Source organism: Diadema antillarum, unplaced genomic scaffold (assembly GCF_040938485.1).
Source record: "Diadema antillarum isolate AM-2024a unplaced genomic scaffold, OU_Dant_1.0 scf00000075, whole genome shotgun sequence".
NCBI classification, from domain to species: Eukaryota; Metazoa; Echinodermata; class Echinoidea; order Diadematoida; family Diadematidae; genus Diadema; species Diadema antillarum.
In genome coordinates, this window is record NW_027270964.1 from 1,379,301 (window position 1) to 1,402,500 (window position 23,200).

The 23,200-nt window shown below is 39.0% G+C and overlaps 1 protein-coding gene across 1 annotated transcript; it reads right to left on the bottom strand.

Annotated features, from left to right (window-relative positions):
- Window positions 1–22,895, bottom strand: LOC139717392 (pre-mRNA-splicing factor 38A-like). The gene is made up of 9 exons (XM_071628890.1): window positions 22,766–22,895; window positions 19,189–19,348; window positions 18,331–18,452; window positions 17,521–17,648; window positions 16,529–16,597; window positions 10,879–10,988; window positions 9,443–9,570; window positions 6,927–6,996; window positions 1–712 (listed from the first exon to the last, which is right to left on the bottom strand). Exons 1-9 carry the CDS (start codon window positions 22,893–22,895, stop codon window positions 688–690), a joined length of 942 nt encoding a protein of 313 aa, XP_071484991.1. The 3' UTR covers window positions 1–687.
- Between the last annotated feature and the right edge of the window lie 305 nt (window positions 22,896–23,200).

Here is a 23,200-nt window from a genome sequence, read left to right on the forward strand (position 1 = left end):
TTCATTTCAGCCCACTCTCTGATCACTTACAACTGGTTGTTTCGGTTGCACATGTACACAGCTTCTGAATTGCTTTTAACATTTAGAAGTGGTTTTCTCAAGTTGCCAACACATTTTTAAAGCTTGAAGTTCCTCATTCTGTCTTCAAATCGGCAAATTATTGCAAAATTTCTTTCTGATTTCAGATAGAGAAAGTTCAAGTAATTCCATACTCTTATCATTCTCCAATACAAGAATATGCTACGAAATTGAGAGGTGCCTAAGTTTTTGTACACACAGAGGGGCTTGGAAAGTAATTTGCAAGAGCCCGAATTCAAATATTTGCCTGAAAACTTGAGAGCCCGCCAGCGACCTTCTTCTGCGCTTCTGCAATACGTGGCCTTGGATAAGATGTTACGGTTTGCTCCGCAAAGAGATACAGAGCCAAGGTTGCTTGTAAGGATTGTCCAGCCTTGTTCAAGATACGTTGTTAAACACAGACACACAAAAAAAGAAAAAGAAAAAAGAGGAAATTGTAGGAGCATTCCTGCGAAGGCTACCATGATAGTCATGATACGCCTGCCCCAATCGACTGTCTTCCTTCCTTCCTGCCTGGCCCTCTCTCCCTCCTTGCAGCAAAAGTCCGAGGTCTGACGAAACGATCGACCCCTGACCCACTCTTGGAGAGCTTCTACCGGTCCCTTCCGATCACTTCCTGTGAGATCTCCGGTGTCTGCGTGGAAGGAGGAAGAAGAACAGGAAAAACTTTGAAACTGAACAAAAAAAGAATCAAATACAACAGGATGCAGCAAACCCATCATGAGACAAGCCTATCCCGAACCTGTGCAAACAATGTTAACTGTTGCTTAAGAAAATAGCAACAGAGTTTGTGCATCCAGGCAACAAGAAAATGGCGACGTACAGAGTTTGTGTGTTCAGCATGGATGGAAACACCCCTATTAATGCAAGCACTAAGATGAAAATATTCAGATTAAAAAAAGGACGACAATGGATCTATTCAAGCCATTAAGATGGTCATTGGTCAGGATAGATACCAATGTCATATGGTATACTGCATAAAAACATCAATAATCAATGCAAACAACAAATAATAAAAGAATGCATCAATACAGTACAGAATAAGCCCCTCCCCAATAAAACAAAAACAAACAAACAAACAAACAAACAAACAAACAAACCCACAAAAACAGAACATATCCCACATCCCATCTACAATTTGATGTTCTCTTTTTTTATTTTTTTTTATTTTTTTTTTTAAAACCCATTGAGGATGGGCTGATTTTGGTACAACACGCATTTCCCACAGATGCTTGCCTGAGAATATACTTGGAACTCGTTCTATACGGGTTAATATAATGATAACCAACAGAAATCATACCACAAAACAATGGCCTCAACATCAATCACATCTGGTCACTAAATCAACAGACACAGCGGGACCAGGAGCAGCAGAAAATAACCACACACCTGCCTAAACACACACACCTTTTATTTCCGTTCCTATCACATTCATAGAGCACACATGATATGGCACAACCTCACGCACACCATCGTGTATTGTAGGTACACATGTGCTGTGTGTAAATCAAATTTGGCTGTGAGCGTGCACTGTATCCACAAATAATTGTTATCTATAGAGGATTTAAAGAGTACATGTATAGCTGTAATAGATATCTAATTGTGTAGAATACAGAGCTCTTTCCATGATCTGAATACAATGCACCAGTTTTCCTAGGTAGAATGATGACTGAAATTTAGAGTGTAATGGCCCTCAGAAGCCTGCTCCCAGGCCACAATGGTGAACAGTATCTTTTCAATAATGACACTCCCTACCCCTAAGGATGATTTTTGCCCAATCTGATCAGAACACACTATGAAGAAACTCATAAAAGGGCATTAGATTCAGCAAAAGGAGGATTGGAATTTGCTATGACTTATTACCCCCTTCAATGTAGTTGATTGTGGTCTCTATTATGCGAAAAGAAGAACATCTGACTGGGCTACTACTTCAATCAAAACTCTTTATCACTAAGGGTACAAAAATGCAATATGACTCGGTTGAACCACTTTGTGGATCATACTGGAAAGATCTTTGAAATCTAAAGATTATGGGCCCTTTGGGCCCTTGGTCCTCATGGAGGACACGGTCTGAACCATCTTCCTCAAACCTTGTGTGCCCTACTAATAGCAGTAATTCCCCCTAAGTTATGGTAAAATTGAACAATGGATCTTATACAGACATAAATGAAAATACACACACACAAAAAAAAGACTACAGAAAATGCACAATGTCAGATGGACAAAGAGTAAATGCAGAAGCATGCCTGATCCATTGACTCAAGTGAGATAAAAATTAACCCTAAAAGGGCCGGGGGGGTTGAATCAATCCCCCCTCGACATTTTTCGCGACTATTCCGCCGCGCGAATTTTTTTTGACTGCGCCGTTCGCTGAATTTTAACTTTCAAGTCTCGCACATCTTTTGACACCATTTTCGCGAAAATCGCGCATACCGTTATGACGCTGCACAACCTTTTATACATGCCTGTCAGATCGAAAATGGCTCAAAAACGTGATTTTGTGTATAAAGTCTATAAATGCAAATTGAGTTTTCTCACCTTATTCATAAAGATATGATTATTTTCACTCTCACAGGCTGAAATCAATTATTTTCAGCGTGATTATGCTTGAAATAAGTTCTGTCATAAATTTTGCGAAAAAAGAATGATAAAACAAAAGGTCAAAAAACAAAGAAATACGTAAGAAATTCATAAAACAATAAAATACATTAGAAATTAGTTTTGATACCAGATTTTATTTTTCAAGTACATTGTTAGGAATGCTACAAGGAATAATGTCACCAAAAATTAGGATGCCATTAGCTTTATTTTCTGAATTAGAGCAAAATTTATGATTTCATGCATATTAATTAATATAAAATATAAAAAATGAAAAATTCAATTTTTTTCTTCTATAGTAAGGTAGATTACGCAACAGGTAATGTAAGTGCCAATTGTCAGGGTGATTGCGCGATCGACGGCCGAGATTTCGGGGAAGGGGGGGGGGTTGAATCAACCCTCCCCTGGCCACAGAACACCCCAAAAAGCTGGGCCTGGTTAGGATTAAAGCCAGAAGAATGGTAGATGGGGGGGGGGGGGTGGTCTGACATGGCATACTACCCCCCCCCCCCCCCCCCCCACACACACACACACATACATATTCTGTGCATGGCACGCCACCCTCCTCTCCCCCTCTCCTTCTAGACCATCATTCACTGCAGTGCTAATCACTGTGAGCAAATTACAAGTAACATGCTCCCTTATAGCTCTGTTGAGTCATAAACCACAAACTCTAACCACAGAGGTTACAGTGAGTTACAAGGGAGATCTTCAGGGCCAGCCAATAGGTGTGATGTAGCATACCTACTATGCACTGCCTTAACCTCTGAATACAGCATTTTGCCTTGACACTGATCCTTCCAACACATGTGCACTGAACTTTAATCCACACAAACATAACACTCCCTTTATGATGAGCAAGGTCTAGAGTATTAAACAGTGATAGCCCCCCTCCCCATCATATGCCTGACTCGGTCGAAGGCTTGCCAACTTCACTAAAAAGCACAACTGCGCACAAACCGACTGATAAATTGCAATATTCCACAGTGCATTACAAGCATCATAGCCATAGCTTTGTCATAAAATTTACACAATAGCAAAACTTGTAATTTTTTTTCCTACAAATTTGCTCTACTGCATTTCTACATGTAGCATAAACACTTAAACACTCCAATATAAACACTAAAAAGTTATTTTCAAAAGATAATGGCTGTGAAAAACAATGCTTGAGGAAAGTGTTCGTGCGTTGCGGTTTCAGAATAATGTGGCACACAGGGGGCTTAAACTTCTGCACACAAAGAGTTAACCCATTCCTTACGGGAACCTTGTAACCAGGCTCCCGTGGCATCAACCCATATATGGGAACCTGGTATACCAGATTCCCAAAATGTAGACAAGAGTGTCAACATTCATGGCCTAAATTTAAGTGTATATGTGTTATGCTGGCCAGAAAAATTACTTCCATCAGTATCTGTTCTTTTGTGTATCAAAACTGTGTGAGTTCTTGGTCTACATGTAATTCACTTTTCAAATGTAGTAGTATGCTTGTTTTGCTATAAGACTTGTATGAAGACATACACTGTACATAGCCATCAGGGCTGAGCTCATAGATTTTGACTTTCGCTGTCCCCATTTGGGTGCCCTTACAGTGTATAACAAAAGAATTTGTGAGCCCATCAGCGCACACTCTATTCATACTGTATGTCACGTCCCAACGATATTTTGCATTGTTCGATGGCACATGCAATTGACCGTGAAAAGAGGACACATGCAACGCTCGACTGCTTGCACAGGCTGATTACCACCCTGTACATTCTCTGTCGACGGGCCAAAAGAATCCTGTTTGAGGGCATTGAAGGCTCTCACAGAATTGCGGGAGGAACAAGTTCAAAGGGTGAGACTGCCCTGCCTGTCTTCGTTTATGTGGGTATTTTTCTTAATCTCTCTCTCTACATAGAATTACATGGAGATCTTACTTTAGAGTGACTCAGCAATATTTGGTTTACAATGAGAATCATACCTGATTTGCACACTTGACCTCAACAAGTATTATCCTCTCAGAATCTGTCTCTTTGGATCATGCAGACATCTCTCTCAGCTTTCCACAAAACTCGGTATGTCTTACAGAAATAATGGCTCTCACTGGACTAATTACGAGCACCCTTTTTCATTTTTTTTCTTTTTGGCTGGGTAATATAAGAATTAGTGGCTTCCTCTGGATAATCATACAATATGCTATCTAGGTTGTTAGAGGGATAGTGGTTCCTCCTACAAATGATTGTACAAAATGTTGAAGTTCTCCACCACTTCTCACACTCCAGCTAGCCATACAACTGTATGATTGAGGTGGGGATATATAAAGCTAATATAGAATGTGTTACATCTCTACTAATATCATGGACTTAAATCTGTGCATTATTTGTTTTATAAAATGGGTCTATGCAGACCCATGCAGCTAGGAAATCTTTGCATTGCGATACAATGGGGCTGGTCTGTGACAGGTCATGCAGATGACATTGTGTTCTAAGCAGTTTTTTTTTCTAGAACACTTTTTTGTAATAGTAATTCAGCTCCATTGTTGTTGTTGTGAAGTTTTACATTCTCTTTTTTTTTTGTCCCATTCATTGCACACAATCAAGGGTTACGGTCTGATTAAGTGCTTACATAGACCTAAGTAGATACTTTAGGGCCGTTTTCCTCAATACACACTTTTCCAAAATGTGTGTTTTCTTTCCATTATTTAGATAGGTTATGAGATTACATTTAAATTGAGTTATACGTACACCACTTTAACCCTATTCTAACTGGGCTATTGGAGGCCAAGTTTTTACTGGGGGGGGGGGGTCAATTTGATCCCCCCTTCAGATCTCGGACGCCGATCGCGCGATCGCCGCGAAATTTTGCCTGAAGAAAGAGCTGGATGTCAACTACAAGATTACATGGTCATACAATAGAAAAATATTGCCTTTCTATTTTTAATAAATTGATTATGCAAATTTGTGCATGAAATCATATTTTCACCTATAACTCCATTAAAAAGACTGGAGGATTGCTAAATTTTTGTGTCAGAATTCCTCAAGACACATCAAACAATTTTCGTGTAAAAAAATAGCACAATCAAAATCAATTTCTTTTGTTTTTTATTGTTTTGTTAATTTCTTATGTATTTTCTTGTTTTTTCGACCTTTTGCTTTCTATTGTTTTTTTGCCAAAATTTGTTGCAGGTACTTTTTCAGGCTCATCTACACTAGAATAGATTCATTTCAATGGTTAAAAGTTGAAATAATCTAATTCATATCAATTTAACCAAAAAAAACAATTTACATTGGATTTGCACACGATATCATGAATTTGAGCTGTTTTTTGGTTGACATGCATATGCAAAACATTACGTAACTTCAAAATAGTGTACCCGGACGTCGCAAATTTGGTCTCAAAATATGCGGGAGACGTCAATGAAAAAAAATTGTGGAACGACGCAGCAAAATCTTTGCGCGTTGCGAAATCGTGGTGCGAAACGTCGAGGGGGGGGGGGGGGTCAATTTGACCCCCCAGTTAGAATAGGGTTAAAGCTCAAAGTCTGCTCTTTCAGAATCTGACCTTACCTAAATATCCACGTCTGGCCACTTTTTGTGGTTTTGTGATGCAGGGTCACATATATAGCTGCACAAAGCAATCGGTAACCTGCCACAGGATACACGCAGCACAAATATGCATTTTTGGTGTTCACTTTTTGCACTCCTGTGCATCAGCAAAATAACAAATAGAGCACACTACTCATTTCAGCACTTCTGATCGGCTACATTCTTTAACCCATTTTATAACTAAGCATCTTATCCCACTGACATGCTACTTTGTCAGTCTGCCCAGTTAGAAAGTGATGTGATGTATATCCACACCCACCAAACACTGGCAGCGGCATGGTAGTGGTCAGCAACTATAATTTTTATATGCTAATAGGCCCTGTTTCATAAAGCTGTTTGTAAAGTTGCGCATGACTTTATGAATGACTGGAATATGAAGTGCCAATATGTGTGGCCATTTTTCTTCCCTTGCGTTTTAACAAAGAACGACTGTACGTCAATATTTCATCTACACTGGGGCAAAAATTACTTTAACTAAAAACATGTTTTAAAATGAAAGATTATTCATTATCATCTGCAAATTTAAACTTTAGCTTTTGAAATTAACAATGATAAGGAACCCACTTGGCTTGCCATATTTAAGCTGTTTGTTGTGTGGTGCGTAACTTTACGAACAGCTTTATGAAACAGGGTCCTGGAGTGATAGTTGTTGCAGCTGGGACTCACCTGTCGTCCGGCGAGACAGACCTGTGTCTGTGATGGTGACGGTCATCTCTGTCATGGTGATAGTTGCGTCCTGAGGAGGAGAGAGGAGAAAGGTCGTGTATACTGACCAATACTGGCAAAAATATCTCATTCACTAGTGGTACACAGGTTACAGATGAAGGAAGGAAACCACCTACTTAATCATACACTGGTATCAGCACATATCAACCACGACAGATTTCAATTCTACTGGGCCAGATGTTTATGCATTTATTACACTGGCATCATCACACAAGAATTCCCCCAAGAAGTTGCAACTGTGTCTAGTTCCATTAAAACACAGGTCTGGTTATGAGTCTATGCCGGGACAATCATTACAGGTTCCATGACATTTGCTCCCATGAAATATCTGCACGCTGAAAGCCAAACATAAAACTTGCAATAAACATAACCCTAATCCTAATCCCAATCCTCACATCAAACTAAACCTAGAACCCTATCACAACCCTAATCCTATCATACGGATACCCATTGGAGAAAAGAAGACCGAGGCAATTGTTATTGGAGCAAATGTCTTGTCTCCATCATTACCATCAGCACACCTATTTGAACACAATGTAAATGACAATTTGGGGTGGAGTTTCTGAGGATGCTAAGACAATTACCCTCCAAACAACTACTGAATGGCCCCAGCTACCCCCACAACAATTACTCCTATGGCAACTACTCCAATGGACCATTTATCGAGGGGTAGGTAATTGTCAATTGTCCTTAGGGATAATTATCCCTAGGGGTAATTGCCCCTGGGGGCAGATGTATGGAGGGGGAGGAGGGTAGTTGTCTTGAAAATGGTCATGAGTTAGTTAAGTATACAGAATCTACCACTAGTCATTACTGGGTCCACTGGTACCTGGTAAATAAGAATCTGTACTTGAGGATACTGTATGAGGTCCTGCATTCAATTCCAGACCAATGAGTATGTTCTTTAATATCCAGCCATTAAATCCTGGGGGAATTTTGCTGCAAAGATCATCATCTTGCAATCACTAAATTAGCACTTCTGAAATTCAAGGCATATCTTATATATATATTTTTTTTTTAAAGGTAAGCTGGGACTGGTCAAATTGTTGACTTAGAATCAGCACAAAATCAGAAAGTTTCTCTCTTTTTGAATAAGTTTCTAATATTTGAAAAAGAAACAGGAACTTAATCTTCTTAAACATGTGCTTTACATTGAAGAATCCATCATAGATCCAGCAATTAAGGGGCATTTGAAAAACTTGTATTAACTGAAACAAACACTTGTATATCGATGAGTAAGAAAAAGGGCTTACACTACAGTCATGTGATTTCTGGGTGTGGACTGGCTAATATGATTTCCTTTTCCTTACCCAGATGCCGCTGTCAACCAAAATGTAAAAATGGGCACCTCGCCATGCTTATTAATAATACAAGCTGGGCCCAAGACTTTTGCACAAGAGGCAACTCTGACGTTTATACCATAAATCTATTTCATAAACTCAATTGTACAGAAAATGCTGATAATAATATTCACGTTACATGTTTGTAAAGTCAAAGCAACTAGAAGAATCAATACTTTTCTGATGCTGCAATTATTCACATGATATCTGCATTGCAACCAAACTTGGAATTTGTGATCTTTCGACCACTCAACACAGTGAGGTCAAAAAGTCACAGGTCTCTCTCCTGCATGTACAAGCATAACATCATCGCAGGGGCAGTTACACGTGTACCATGATGATTATCCATCTTTTCTGGGCCCCTTTTTTCCCCAGTGCTCACAAAATTAGTGTGAACTATATTCAGCCTTTGGGAAAGCGATTTTTATAGAACCGTCCACATTATTATTCTTATGCCGATGATTGAGGGATGCATTTCTGAAAGGGGTATTAGATTTTATACAACAAGTAATTAGAATGTAGCTATTTGACTGCCCATCACATGACATTTAGTTAAAGTTCCATCGCATGCTGTGGCTGTCAGCCGTGCAATTTTGTTTGAGCAAAAGTGGATAGCGCATGGCTGACGTCACCCATTTTCATTGACTCCCGTGTAAAACTCATGATTGACTCGAAGTTTTTGTTCCAACGCATGGCTCTGATGTCACAATAAACAAACATTTGCCGCGCGCACTCAACAATTACAAGCACATACTTTTGTCACTCATTTTTGTAAACAAACATCGGCTTCACGTACGTACAGTGTACCTACACGGTGACTGTGACTGTGCGGCTACTCATTCGTCTTTCACGGAAAATGATTGCCATTTCTGTGCTAGATTCAAGAATCTGTGTGGACCACCTCTGTTGATGTTCGAGGTGTTGCATAAAATAAATAGTGTATGGCCTTTACCCGTGCAATGGAACAAGATTTCGCACTCGGTGAAAGACGAGGCACACTATTCGCCTCGTTGAATAGAGCACCTCTATCTTTCACCTCGTGCGAAATCTTTTACCATCACACTTGTGACCATTCACTATTTGTATAATGTAACATGAAAGATCTTGGAGGCCTACCTGGTGAGCGGTGTCTGCGATCCCTCTCCCTGGACCTGCTCCTGGCTCTGTCCCTCCTGGGGCTCCGGCTCCTCCTCCTCTCTCTCCTTGGTGATGGACTCCGCCTCCTTGGGGACGGGCTTCTTCTCCTGCAGGGAGGAGCGGAGGTACAACCATCAAAACTTAGCCATGGAATAGCAGGTAGGTTTCTAATTGATGTTCATTTTACATTTGACATGCATTAAACTAATGAAATAGAACTTTATTTTTTTTTGGTGGGGGGGGGGGTTTACATAAACAGAAAAAAAAATTCTGATATTACTGTGGCTAGGGTAATCATCACTTTTAACACAAACCTTCCCACTATTGATTGTCTTTGCATTTTGTATGACATTGTTTCTCTGTGCTTATCCTCTGTCACTACCAGTCTTATGGATTAGAATCCATTAATCAAGTTTTGTTTTGTTTTGTTTTGTTTTTGAAAGAAAAGTCACATTTGTAGGTTTTTGATCGCATAGAGCCTGCCAAAGCAAGACTTCTCCATGACAAATTTAGCCTACTATGTCATGGGGAGTTTCCGGAGAGTCTGCTTATGAAATATAGAACCAAAGATTTGCCATGTCAAGTTATGGACCAAGGCAAACTAATCCAAACAAGATGAAATAGCCATATTTTTGTTTCAATCTACCACAAAAAAAAAAAATGTCATTTTTTTTTTAACACTGTGTTGACTTTCAGGCATGTACATTGTATTACACAGTTATTTTCATAGAGACTATTTGCCACAGACAGCAAGAGGGCGCACTTCCCCTTGAGAGATAACATTGCTAACTAATGCACATCTCATACGGCTGATTATGACGTGAAACTTCAAGGCATTAATATTTTCCATTTGAAGATGGAACAAAAACTCAGCTTTAGCGCTTCAATTCTAGTTCTAAAATGTGAGTTATGGAGAGAAACAACCAATGTAAAAATGTGAATACAAAATGTGAACTTAAGTTATAATAAAATTGTTTCTAGAATAAACCGTCTACAGTTATGGTTTATTGAAAAAAAAAATAGTGATACCTCCTTATATTTCAGGCTGTACTGCAACATTTTTATATGGTACGATGTTTTGTGATACAAATGACCTACACTATGCCTTAAATGTGATAACTCGAACATCTTTTTAAATCATTACTCCCAATGGTAAACAACACGTTTAAAGACTGTTCACAGATTCCATCTTAGCTTGTGTGAGTCATACAACTTTCCTCTAACTTTCAACATTGAACACAAATCTTATGGGATGAACATGACAAGATTGGATTAATTAGCATGAAAACCTGGATCAAATGGATTCACAAAATGCAAATATGCTTCATATGATCCCCAAACAAAACATGAAAAGAAAGGAAGATTTAATGCAGGTGATTTTTTGGGTCGCAGAAACCATTGACTGCAGTCCATACCTTCTGGGTGATCTGCTTCTACTCCTCCGATAGCGAGGAGAGGGACTCCTGCGTGGTCTTTCATAGTCGTGATATGAGCCTCTGTGTCGCTCTGGGGATCTCTGAATATCCTAAAATGTGGAAAATGATGAAGTGGTAAGAGTGAGAGGTGCAACTGAGGAGCCAACAGATTTTATGATCTACAGGAGAGTAATAAGCCTGTATTTTCCCATGTGAGGTCTTGAATTTAACCCGTGGAGGACGGACTGGTTTTGCTACAACACGCATTTCCCATAGACACCTGCGCGAGTATACTCGGGACTCGTCCTCAACAGGTTTAAGAGGGAGCTGAATATGAACTTGCAATTCAAGATGGATTTGAGAAAAGATTCTCAACTTTACAAAGATTTATAATTCACTGGTATTGGATGTTCCAAATTGAGCAAAATAAGGGATAAAAGTACCCCACCTCAAGGAATGCTACTTTGTACAAAAATAGCTCTGAATTCATGTGCCTTCGGACATGTACTGGTTCACCTTTTATTGCCCACGTGAAGAAAAGGGATATCACAATCCACAGGAACTACTGCGAAGAGATTATCCTGAAATTTGGCACACTAACAAAGCATATTGTAATGATCATGATTACTTCAAATAAGCACTAATACTGCTGACCGCTTGGACTTCTTTTTAAGGTTCTCATGTATACTTTAATGTCCACATGAGTGGAAATGGCAAAAACACAAGAGACTGAAGAAACACTGGTCTATACAAACAGTCAAAGAACATAATTTCCAATTAAGTTGACTCTTCCACACCATAAAAAATTCAAAATCAGACACTGGAAGGTTGCATGAAGGAGTTAAAAGAGGAAATTACACATTGATGTGCAAAGATGGGTCATGGGTACTTAATCTAATCTCTATCTCACATTTACATGACAAGGTAGCATTGCCTTCTCTTGCAGATCGTTTTTTCATACAGCATTTGGTATCAGAATATTAAACATTGACTAAACTTGAAGTAAACAACACAACAATAACAAATGCCATACATCATTTTAGCATCCTTTGTATTTTGTTTCTTTGTTGAAGGTGCCTTCCAGTTGGCTTGTAACAAATGGACCACCTGCCCTTTCAAAAATACTACACTAATGACTATGGTCACAGCTGACCTACGCTGACCAAACAGGTTGTCATTTTATGTCATATAGGCCATGGGGTGAGCTGGTTTTTTCGCTTGTTTCGTTCCGACAACTGCGGCACTAAAATTTCTCCACAGCTACGTGTAAACAAATAACCAAAAAGGCTACAGGAAAAAGTTCGACACAAACCCTCCTGCAGTATTTTGGTAATTTAGGGGGAAACAGTGAACTTTTTTTGTCACTGAGGAGCTGAATATGTACACTTTGCCGTGTACGATATTCATTCGCGAACGATCATGTGATGTATGTTATCCAATCCGAATCAAGAATTATTGTTTACGAGTCAAAATGGCCGCCCCCTGTGAGCCTGTTGACGCGTCTACGTCGTCTGCTCAGCCGAAACTTATTATGCGTTATTATGCATGTAACATCGATGAAGTTTGAAAATTTCACGGCTATGACAAACCGAAGATAGACAAAACCTATTTTGTGTGCCAAAGAGTGGATCAAATTGAGTGGGGGAGACCGTGAAATCGCAGACCAGAACGAAGTGATTCAGCTGCTCAGGGGGACTGACTGCAACCTACGTAGTAGGATAAGTTACAGGTTAGTTTACGTGCGTACAGTCGAGTCGTAGCAGTCGACACTGCAGTGCAGTCTCACTCATAATGTTAATGACCATGATGACTACAAGTACAATTGTACAACGTTTAATAGCTATGTTATGAACGTTGCTTGTGTAAATCTTCATTTTATAATGGGCGCTAATGCAGTAGCTTAGCCGTTAGCGTGTCTGTTACTTAGATAAATTATCTTGAATTTCACCTTGGCATGGCATAGCACCGTTATAATGTCGCCTACATGTAATTTTACATGTTGTTCTATGTAACAGTTACAGCCCAGGTTAGGTTGATGTAGCTGATCGGTGATATTGTTTTGTAAAAGTCTTGACACACAGGACTGGATTGAAAAAGGTCTAAACTGCATGTAAATTTATATTTTCATAATCATGGCCATGGAGTATTAATATTAAAAATCCATCCTGTTTCTCTCACCCCGAAATTGGCGAATCCTCCCTCAAAACACAGATTTAGCATCTCATTAAATTAACTTATTAATATTTGATATAAATAGATCTAAAAGACCAACAATGACAATAACATAATTGCAACAATTAAACTCCCTAAAACATATGATTACCATTATGTTGTGCCAAACTATAAAGCAGTGGGTGGTGGTGATAGTGAAAGGCCAAGGATTACTAGTATTAATGATGATAAGGCAGTTGTATTCATAATTATGATAATTGATATTGCATGTGATCAGGTGCTGAAAGCTGTAGATGTAATTTAAAATCAGTAATTGCACTGCAAGTACAAGTTGAAGTAGTTGATGATGACAATGATCATGAGGTGTTAATGATTACCTGGCATAGTACTAGGGCCTGTGTATTGGTAATTACAAGATTCAAATATTGGCAGTCAATAGTCTACCGTACATTTAATGATGTATTGAGTGTAATGTTCAACCCCTCCCTCTAGCATTTAGCCTTTTTTCCCCCTAACAAAATCCAATGGCTAATCATTGCTGTTCATTTCTCCATTGTATTAAATAGGATTCCATGAAACGTGCTACAAGAGGATTATAGATAGCAAACGCCTGAATCTCGCTAGGAAACGAAAGCTGAAGGAGGAGCCTGGTCCGTCAGCAGGAGCATCTGTTTCCTCCCCTAAGACGCTCACATCAAGATCAAGATTTTCTTCTGGAAGCTCTTCAGGTTCTGCTGTGTTGACTGTGAAATGCATCATTTGCAACAGAGTCAACCTGCTCATTACTTGCCAAGGGAAATAGGTTAATATGATTGATATTGAAGCATGAAAACATTGTCATGTTTAATACTATAAGTTGTCCTTGATAAAATGGAGCAATATATAGGCCTATGCACCACTAAACATTCACACACATACACAAAGAACTTCAGTGCAAAGTTCAGAAACAACAGAATGTACTGTATATGCACCAATGCTTTGGTCAATGTGATTGATATTCAAGAATTGAAATCTTGCCAAAGTTGTGCATGATAAAATGTCTTTGTAATACAGATTGCTTCCTGTATTTTGAATGCCAATGTTTATGCAACATGTTTTGACTCCTTGCCTCAGTATGTGATTGTTCGCCCTTTAGCAAACATTTCTGCCCACTATTATGATTTGATTAGGGTTGAATTATTCTAAGAACAAAGATGTTTTCCTAAGTGTGTTTTTTTTTCATAAAACTGAATGAGTACGATTAAAATTTGTTTTTCCCACTCTGAGGAAAAAAATATGTAACTATTATTAATACTGAAACAGAATGTTCATGTAGAAAGGTCAGTACAATGTAGGTGTGAGTACAAAATCAGTTTGCTAAAACTAATACACACCAGCCAAATGAAAATTGTGCATAAGTTGAGTCAGGTTTGCACAGATCCTCTGATATTGGATGTTAATTGCAATGTTATCATAATTTTTAATGCCAAACCTGTTTTATTCTCTCCAAGATTTTCAGGTACACATTGCCTCCAATGCAGAATCCAACAGTTTTCACTCATGAATGGGTAAACTATAATTTTGCCTTTATTTTATATATTGGCATTTTTCAAAACTTTTACACCCTTTCAAGGATATTTGGACCATGGAATGTTCCAGGAAATTTATTAAAACTAGAAAATTTGACTGATTATCATTTTGAGCAATCTGACATGAAAGGAGGTAGTGTCCCACCATGTTGTAACCTAATGATAGCAATGAAAACTTCAGGAAATTTTATGAAGATTAAATTTTCTAGTGCTAAAGTAATGTATAATATTTCATGAACAACGTGATTGCTATGTGATCTAAGTATATTAAAGCTTCTTAAGAAGAAGAAGAAGAAGAAGAAAAGAAAAACATGTTTACTGATAAACAATATGATCTGTTTAATAGTAATGTCTCATGTGTGCAAATGAGTTTGTATGTGTGCGTGTGAGTGTATATAATATGTCAGCGTTTTTATGCACCTGTGTATGTGTAATGCACTGATCAGCACATGTATTATGTCACTGTGTGTGTTCATGTTTATGATAATCTTTTTTATGATGCTGATGTGATAAATGGCCAAGGCATGTAGAATAATATTTTAATACACTTGGGTATATTGAATCTTCATAACTATGTGTGTGCGTATGTGTGTGTGCATGTGAGGGTGTGTGTGTGTGTGTGTGTGTGTGTACAATAAGATTCTCCCACATGCACGCGGACACACACAAAAACAAACACACTGATTTTTTTTCTTTTTTTTGGCCTTGAATGATTTGTCATTTGATTAATAACATGTCTTTGAACAGAATATAAGGCATTTGCCTTGACCAGCTGACAGTCAGTCAGTGCTCTCTCTCATATGGTCTTGAACCACTTTGCTCTTGTCCTCCTTTGCATAGCCAGCATCAGGAAAAGCTGAAACATGAGATATAATGCAACTATTAAACCAAAACTTCACTTTTTTTTCTAGGTATATAGCTAAAAGCAGTGCTTTACAAATGTGTATATGCATTTCAGCTTAGAAACACTATGGGAACTATACTGCGGCTAGCAGCCCCATACGCATAACTGCGGCTAGCAGCCCCATACGCATAGCGTCATGGGGCTGTGAACTGTAGCATACAGGATCATGACGGATATTTTATCGCGGACAAATATCAACTTAAAATCGGGAAAAAACCTTCAATTTGAAGACTTATTAATAAATTTGAAGTATTGATAACAGAGTTCGTGCAAGGTTTGCTTCTGCAAATAGTTCCTTTCTGTTCAAATTGATGACTAAATGTAACTCGGTCGAGAGGAAACTGGGAGAGCTACACTGAATTGACGGCCAGCGCATGCACACACAGACATCTAATATCCAGTCAATGGATACAAATTTGTGCGCAGTGATGTGTGCGCCTGCGCTGACCGTCAATTCAGCGTAGCTCTCCCAGATTCCTCTCGACCTAGTCATATTAAGTCATCAAATCGAACAGAAAATGACTATATGTAGAACCAAACCTTGCACGAACCCTGTTGTCAATACTTCAACCTTACTTGTAAGTCTTCAAATTGAAGAATTTTTGTTCGATTCAAGGTTGACATTTGTCCGCGATACTTCCTGTCATGATCCTAAATGCTACAATCCGCAGCCCCATTACGATATGTGTATTGGGCTGCTGGTCGCAGTTTATAAAATATGGATTTTCGCAAAAACTGCAGGATATTTCGAGGAGAACTTTTTACAGTATATTTAGGATGTACAAAACATCACATTTCCGCATTCAGAAAGTAGTGCCAGTGTTGCTGGAACGAAACCCATTTTCTAAGCCTCTTTTTCAGCTTCACCCCATGGCCTAATATATCAAACCAATTCTGTGGAAGCCCCTACAATTTTCAATTCTTCCCCCTTCATATTTTTTATCTGGAGGGTCTTCTTCTCTGATGGGAGAAAAAAAGAGATACAGATGTTACCATGACTACTTACCGGCATCTCCATCTCGCCCTCACTCGACTCCTCCTCCATGTCATCCAAATCTTCTTCCAGGGGACTCACCTTGACACAGGAGGAAAGGAAAAAGTATTTGTCAGGTATGAAAAAAAAAATGTGTGAAATTTTATTACTGAATTCCCTACAAATTTGTCTTGAGAAGCTTTTTTTTTTCTTGTGTCTCTCAAAGGGATACAAAGACTCCAAATGGACAATAAAAATGAAAGATACAGGACAGGGCAAGGTAGAAACAAACAGGAATCAACTAATAAACATGTGTCATTCATCAAATTGGCAACTCAAAAGACAGGTTAACATTACACAAAAATTTGCAATCCTAGCTTTACTACTGTTACAATGTGATAAAACACCTCAATTAATATCATAAATCGCTAGACTTTATATGAATACAGTACAGTGTGTGTGTGTGCGTGTGTGTGTGTGTGTGTGTGTGTTTAAATCATTCTCAGTATACCACTGTGATACTGACATTGGCATCAATTGTATACCTGTAATCACAAGAAATACAATGTAGAGGCTGATCACATAGACATTCATAACCAGACAAAAAAAAAGAAGGTAGGCATGAATCTTCAAAATTCTTTTAAGAAATGCCTTCATAGTGTGTTGGTTTTACCTCTGTGCCACACCATTTGTACACTGCATTCAACCATGAATGGTACACACACACACCATTCCCCCCCCCTCAAATATGTAACAGTATCATAAAGTAAGTGCTACCTATTTTCAAACTTTCTGCACTTTCAATCTGATTATGGAGGAAAATCAAATCATATTCATTCATGTAAAACGTACCTGTATGAAAACTACAGTTGGTAAACATGAATCATGTCATTATCATACATTATTACAGCTTTTGTGAATCACGATGAAAACACCGTACAAGCGGGTCGATGACAAAGCTTGGTCAGGGGCTGTTAACAGCCTTTCTTCCCATCAAAGAATTACAGTAAAATGCATCCTCTCACCCGAGGTTCCAGCTGTTCTGTCTCCTCCAGGACGTGTCTCTTCTGCACACGAGGCAAGATGATGTCACAGACCCGTTCTTCATGGAGCAGCTCATCGATGAATTCGTCGACATGGGACAGGTAAAATGCTAGGCCAAGCAGGAATCAGACACACACAGAAAGAGCAAGATAAAGGGGTGGAAATATGTGTAAATGAAGCCATAAAAATGATGAAGAACTTAAATTTTGTTTTGTTTTGGAAGCATCTACTGATTGACCGACAATGCCACCATAACAAGACACTTTTCAAGAAGCTCTTGGGCTAGACACGCTATTGTGTTCCCCCAAAACATATTTTGTAATGTCTGCACTTTGGTGTTATATCTTGGCCCCGTTTTATCAAAAGATATAATCGATTATAGATTTCCTTACCACACAGGCTGCCATAGACTTATGATAGAAATCAACTATATAATCATTATAACTCTTCATAAAACAGGGCCCTGGTGTGACATAAATTCTCAATACATTGTAAATCCAATTACCAAATCAGGAAGGATTTGATTTTTCTTTATCAGGATGTGGAAAGAGCCAAATTTTTCAAAGAACCTCCGACAGATTCAGGGATACTTTGGCAGCTCGATGTTATGAGTGCATCATTATTTAAAACAGAAAATACTGTAAGCAAACAAACAAACACACACACAACATGATGAACACCACACCAGATAACACAGTCTTCATTGCTTAATAACATCATACATGATTTGTGCTCTACTGTAATTCCAATTCATCTTAATATATTTTTTATTTCATCTTCAGCGTGCTTACCTCCTTCCTTATCCTGTCTTCTGACTTTCCTATAGTCATTGTAGAGTGGCTCCAGGTACTTGTATACATCCAGGCTCTCCCCTATCAGCCTCATGTACGTGGCTCCAAGGCAGCGGACATATCTGACAAACCAGACAAAGATGAAATGGGAGGGATTGAAAAAAAAAAAAGCCAACAGGTTTCATAAAACATCTTAATAAACTTCTGATATTCTTGACACTCTTTCAGTTTTTTTTAATTTTGTTTTGTTTTGTTTTTTCCCACAAACAGGGAGACTCCAGTGGTATTATATGTATTCATTTCCATTCATTCACAGTATTTCTTTATTCAAACACCAGCTCACTGATCAATTCATTATCCGTTTCTAAAGCTAATTTTCAGTTTCCAGCAATTTACTTGATTCCTTGCCATAATCTACTTCTGAAGTCTAACTGGATATGGAATAAAATTTCTCTTTAAACTTGCAAAATGCACCTTCAAAAAAGTGTGTCAACAATCTTTATTCAAGTTTTACACATTTGATATCCTTTCTACTTGAACCTTGTTTAGTTAGTGTTGTACTGGACTCAATGTCACATGCTCTTGTGGGTTATGACCTCACCAATGTGTACAGTATGTACGACAATACTCTACAAAGAGGACTGCAGTGTACAGTAATGTAAGAAGAAGTTAAAAGAAATCATCTTAAAATTTATTATACAGAAGGAAGTTTACAGATCATTAAAGTTGCAGAGAGTAAAGTTTTGCAAGATCTTCAGTTTCAGATTAAAAAATATATTTTCACACAACAAAAAATGACTACAAAGACTCCTTTAATACCAAGTAGAGAGGTACCGGTATCTCATATAGTTAACTTACTTGAAGTCCTCATTCTTGATGAACTCTATAATGATGTCTTTCTCAGGTTGGATCTGCAGCATCTTCAGGAGGAGGCAGAGGAATGGGGAGGGTTTGATGTTCCCGCCGTAAGTTCCACCGACGTAACGTAGCTCCATGGCTTTGTCTACCAGTAACTCGGCTGTGAAATGCAAAATACAGAAAGCTGCAATCAGCATGCCACTTTTTAAAAGGAAAAATTATATCAAATAGTTAAGGAGCTCCCGCATCACCTCTCTCCAAAAATCCAGACAAGAACCTAGATGTAAATTTACTTTCTTTTTTCACTTGGCCTAAAAAAGTGACAGAGCCTGTCATGTCTAGACAGAAAAATCTTTCTGTCCAGAGGAGTTTTTTAACCATTTTTTTCTTCTTTTTTTTCCTTTCATCTTTTCGGCCCTCCTCCATATTATTCAGGAGGTTCGGAGAAGTAAATTATGCCTTTAATCTCAAAAGGGGGGGGGGGGGGTGGTGTTCCAGAAAAAGTAGGTAACACAAACGATTTTAAATATCCAACGCAGTTTGCTTTCAGGACGATCACATATAGATTGATACTGAGCAGTTACAACGCAAGTCCTATTTTTAACACGCTGAAACAAATACTGAAGTTTACAACAGTTTTTCACCTAGTCCAGGGACAAGCTTACACGATATAATTCTACCGATAAAGATAATTCAATTAATGATGATTCAAATTCAAACTGTCATGATAATTTACAAAACATGCCAAATGAGAAAAAAAAACCCCAACAACTTCAGTGAATATCTAATGACATGTCTGATATTGTAATGGCTGAATAGTGATACAAGATACCATATACACTTGTAGTTCCTGTAAACTGAAGTATTGTTGCAAATGTCCAAAAATTTTGATTTGTATCTCTTCATATCAATTATAATAACTGCACTGATAGCAGTGCTGAAGATTTCTTTACCCACGAATTACCTCCGTGCTCTGAATATGCAAACTTTATTTTTCCGCATGTCGAATCGAACAAATTCAAAGCGAATCAAAAAGGACAACAATTTCAATGTATTATGGGGACACACACCAGTGCATCCAACTCTCCCGTTTTCGACGGGAGATCTCCCGCCGAAAGCCCATTTTTGCAAAATCTCCCGTTCTCCCGTTTGAGATTTGTTTTCTCCCGCCCTGGCTCTGTGTCTCCTGGTGGAAAGGATTTCTTACTTATTACTATCGTATGTTGAAAAAATAAGCCTTACATAGCACCAGAGAACATCTAGAACCCTAGGAACTTCGCGCTTCACACACATCAATTTGGAGTCTCCCGTTTGCTAGGGGTTTCGGGCGGGAGAATCTCCAGATCAGAAGGCGCTTGGGGTTGGAGTCTCTGGCAGGGAGTGAAAGACAGTACGTGTAGGCCCTAATCCATTTTGTGTTTTCACATTCAAACACCACAATGTGACAGTGGCAGCCATCCGGATATTCCTAATGTTAAATGTCGCGCCCACGCATATTGTAAATTAACCCCTGGGTGCTCCTTGTACACAGTTGTACTGTGGGAGCACCCCGAGTTGAAAGAGTGCTGTCACTGAACGTTGGAAGACAACCCCAAATTTTTACGGCTCCATAAGTTATGTATTTCACCAGCAAAAAGCTTACTTTTACACTCTACGTACATCTCTTAATCTTATCTAATTCATTCTTTTCTTGAAAAGACGTTTTTCTATACGAGTCCATCTCCATTCTCCCTGTTCCTCCCTTCGTTTTTCAAAACAAAGGCACATAGCACATTGGTGATATGAATATACATGTATGCATGAAAATCGCAATGTTTTTCGCCTTTGAACAAGGCCCTTTCGCTTTCACGCCGTCGCGCTCGGCTGGGATATCGCTTCTTCATTTGCCCACAAAGCAACGCAATACAGCGAGAAGGCCTTGTGAAAAGGCATTGCACTCCGGTTAGCGCATGCGCACAGGTTTCAAATCCGTCATACGGAGTAGTTGTCATTCTCACAGATTCCTCTTGACTGGATAAGTCTCCAATATTTACAGAAAGGGACTACTACGACTCTAGATCTATAGAGGAGCAAAACATACCCAGGCAAGTGTTATCAACAATTGCACCAAATCTGTAAGTAGAGTTTTAACTGCGTCAGTAAGCGGCCGTGCAGCCGTTCGCGGCAGGTACAACATACACGGTAATATACAGCTAAACACAGCATTGCACTGTCACATGCACACTACACATATACTAACACACTAGCAATCAACAAAAACCAACCGATAAAATGGGCACGATCTCTGACGAAAGTGAAATTTTCTCACCTAAATGACAACATATCGCATCCAAAATGAAATTTTCGGTACTTCTTAACATAACAGTTAAGAAACAATGGTCCAAGAAACTGGATTTTTTGTCGTTTTCTCGATGTTCATGGATTTTGAAAACATATCCTCACGTAAAATAGAACTTTCACGAGCCGATGTGGGCCGCCATTTTTTTCGGAAAATGGATGTTACCATCGAAAAAAAATGAGAAAAACACGAGAAAGACATCAACAACACCGCCAGAATTGTGATCTTGTTTGTGGCCAATGCATGTGCGCACATTATTTTCACGTGCTTTCGCAATGGGAATTGGCGCTTACGCAATGTTCGCGAGACATGTGAAGGCGTTCAGCTAAAGATCGCAGAGCACGCGCGTATTGCATAGGGATTGTACATCGTGCCGCAAGCAGAAATACTATGTCGCATATCGCCCTTATCGGCGAAAATTGTGCCGGGTTTTGCCCTGGTAAATCATGAAAACTGCGTTGGTCAATGGTAAATTTCTTTCATGAAAACAATTGCGTTAATGAATAATCTTGTCTATGATACATGAAATGGTCGAAAATAATTTGCCTGATTTGTTTACAAGTTGGAAAAACCCTTAACAATGCTTAAACTGCCGCAAACGGGATATTTTACTCTATTCAAATTGAAGAAATTTTGAGTACGGTACATACACCAAGTAAGTTGGAATTTACTTACGAATCTACCCTCTACCGGATACCGTGACTCAATATCCTTCCCGACACAGGCCGAACGCTTTGCGTTCGCAGTTACACAAAGTAAGTGTAAATTTGAGGGTTGTGAGTGCGGCCGCTGGCCGCATACCATTAAAATTTTTAAATACCACTGTGCCTTTCCCAGTTGACGTTGCTGTCCATGTAAATTTATGTCATTTCAAGCAACACGACCTAGAATTCTACCATTTGCTACCAACAGCAAAATAGTTAGTCCTCCCGGCCCGGATGTACTCCGCAGTCAACACATCATATGCACACTCCAACAACATTAACAATAAACTAACTTTACGCCTGGATCTCATCAACGACCGCAACACACCTCGCAAGCCAACAGCCGACGCTACCCGCGCTCAGCGCAGCCCGCCCGCCTCAACCAGGGAGACCACCTCCCTGATAGTACAACGCGACGCTGCCGTTCGTTGCTGGCGGTGCACCAATGCACGGTGACGCTCTGCCTGGTAACGAACCATATTTACATGACACATTTTAGAAACTGTTACGATAACTCTTATCAAAATATTCATACCACTGAGAGCAAAGCATTCTTCTTTCCAATATCTCGATTCATAGATCCGAGAGCGGGTGATTTTCTCCACCAAATACTGCGGATTGGTACCCTTTATGCTACGGGCGTCTTTCACCGTGCGATTCGCCATCTTGCCTTCTAACACGGTACCAATGCAAAGCTTGTTTAGTACACATAAAACAGAATGTTACAGCAAAATTGTATATGCAGTCATCATTATTTCGATTTGATTATCAAAATGACATTCAAATATAACAAGAATAATACGAAAAAAATATACTGCATACAATGTATGGGTTCTGCAATTGGTGTTGAAAAAAAAAAGAACAAAAATAATATAGCATCTGCTGGTTTCACGTCTATGTAATCATGTGATTGACCTCCCGCGAAAACCGACTTTGTTGACAGGTACTAGGTTTGCCGGGAAGCGTTTTT

What these genes read in the sequence shown, in the direction of transcription:
- LOC139717392 (XM_071628890.1), bottom strand. Translation starts at nt 22,895, where the DNA reads ATGGCGAATCGCACGGTGAAAGACGCCCGTAGCATAAAGGGTACCAAT. An exon ending in CAGAACAGCTGGAACCTCGG is followed by an intron (nt 16,598 to 17,520) that starts GTGAGAGGATGC and finishes TCCTGTGTCAAG; the next exon opens with GTGAGTCCCCTGGAAGAAGA. An exon ending in AGAAGCAGATCACCCAGAAG is followed by an intron (nt 9,571 to 10,878) that starts GTATGGACTGCA and finishes TCCTCCCTGCAG; the next exon opens with GAGAAGAAGCCCGTCCCCAA.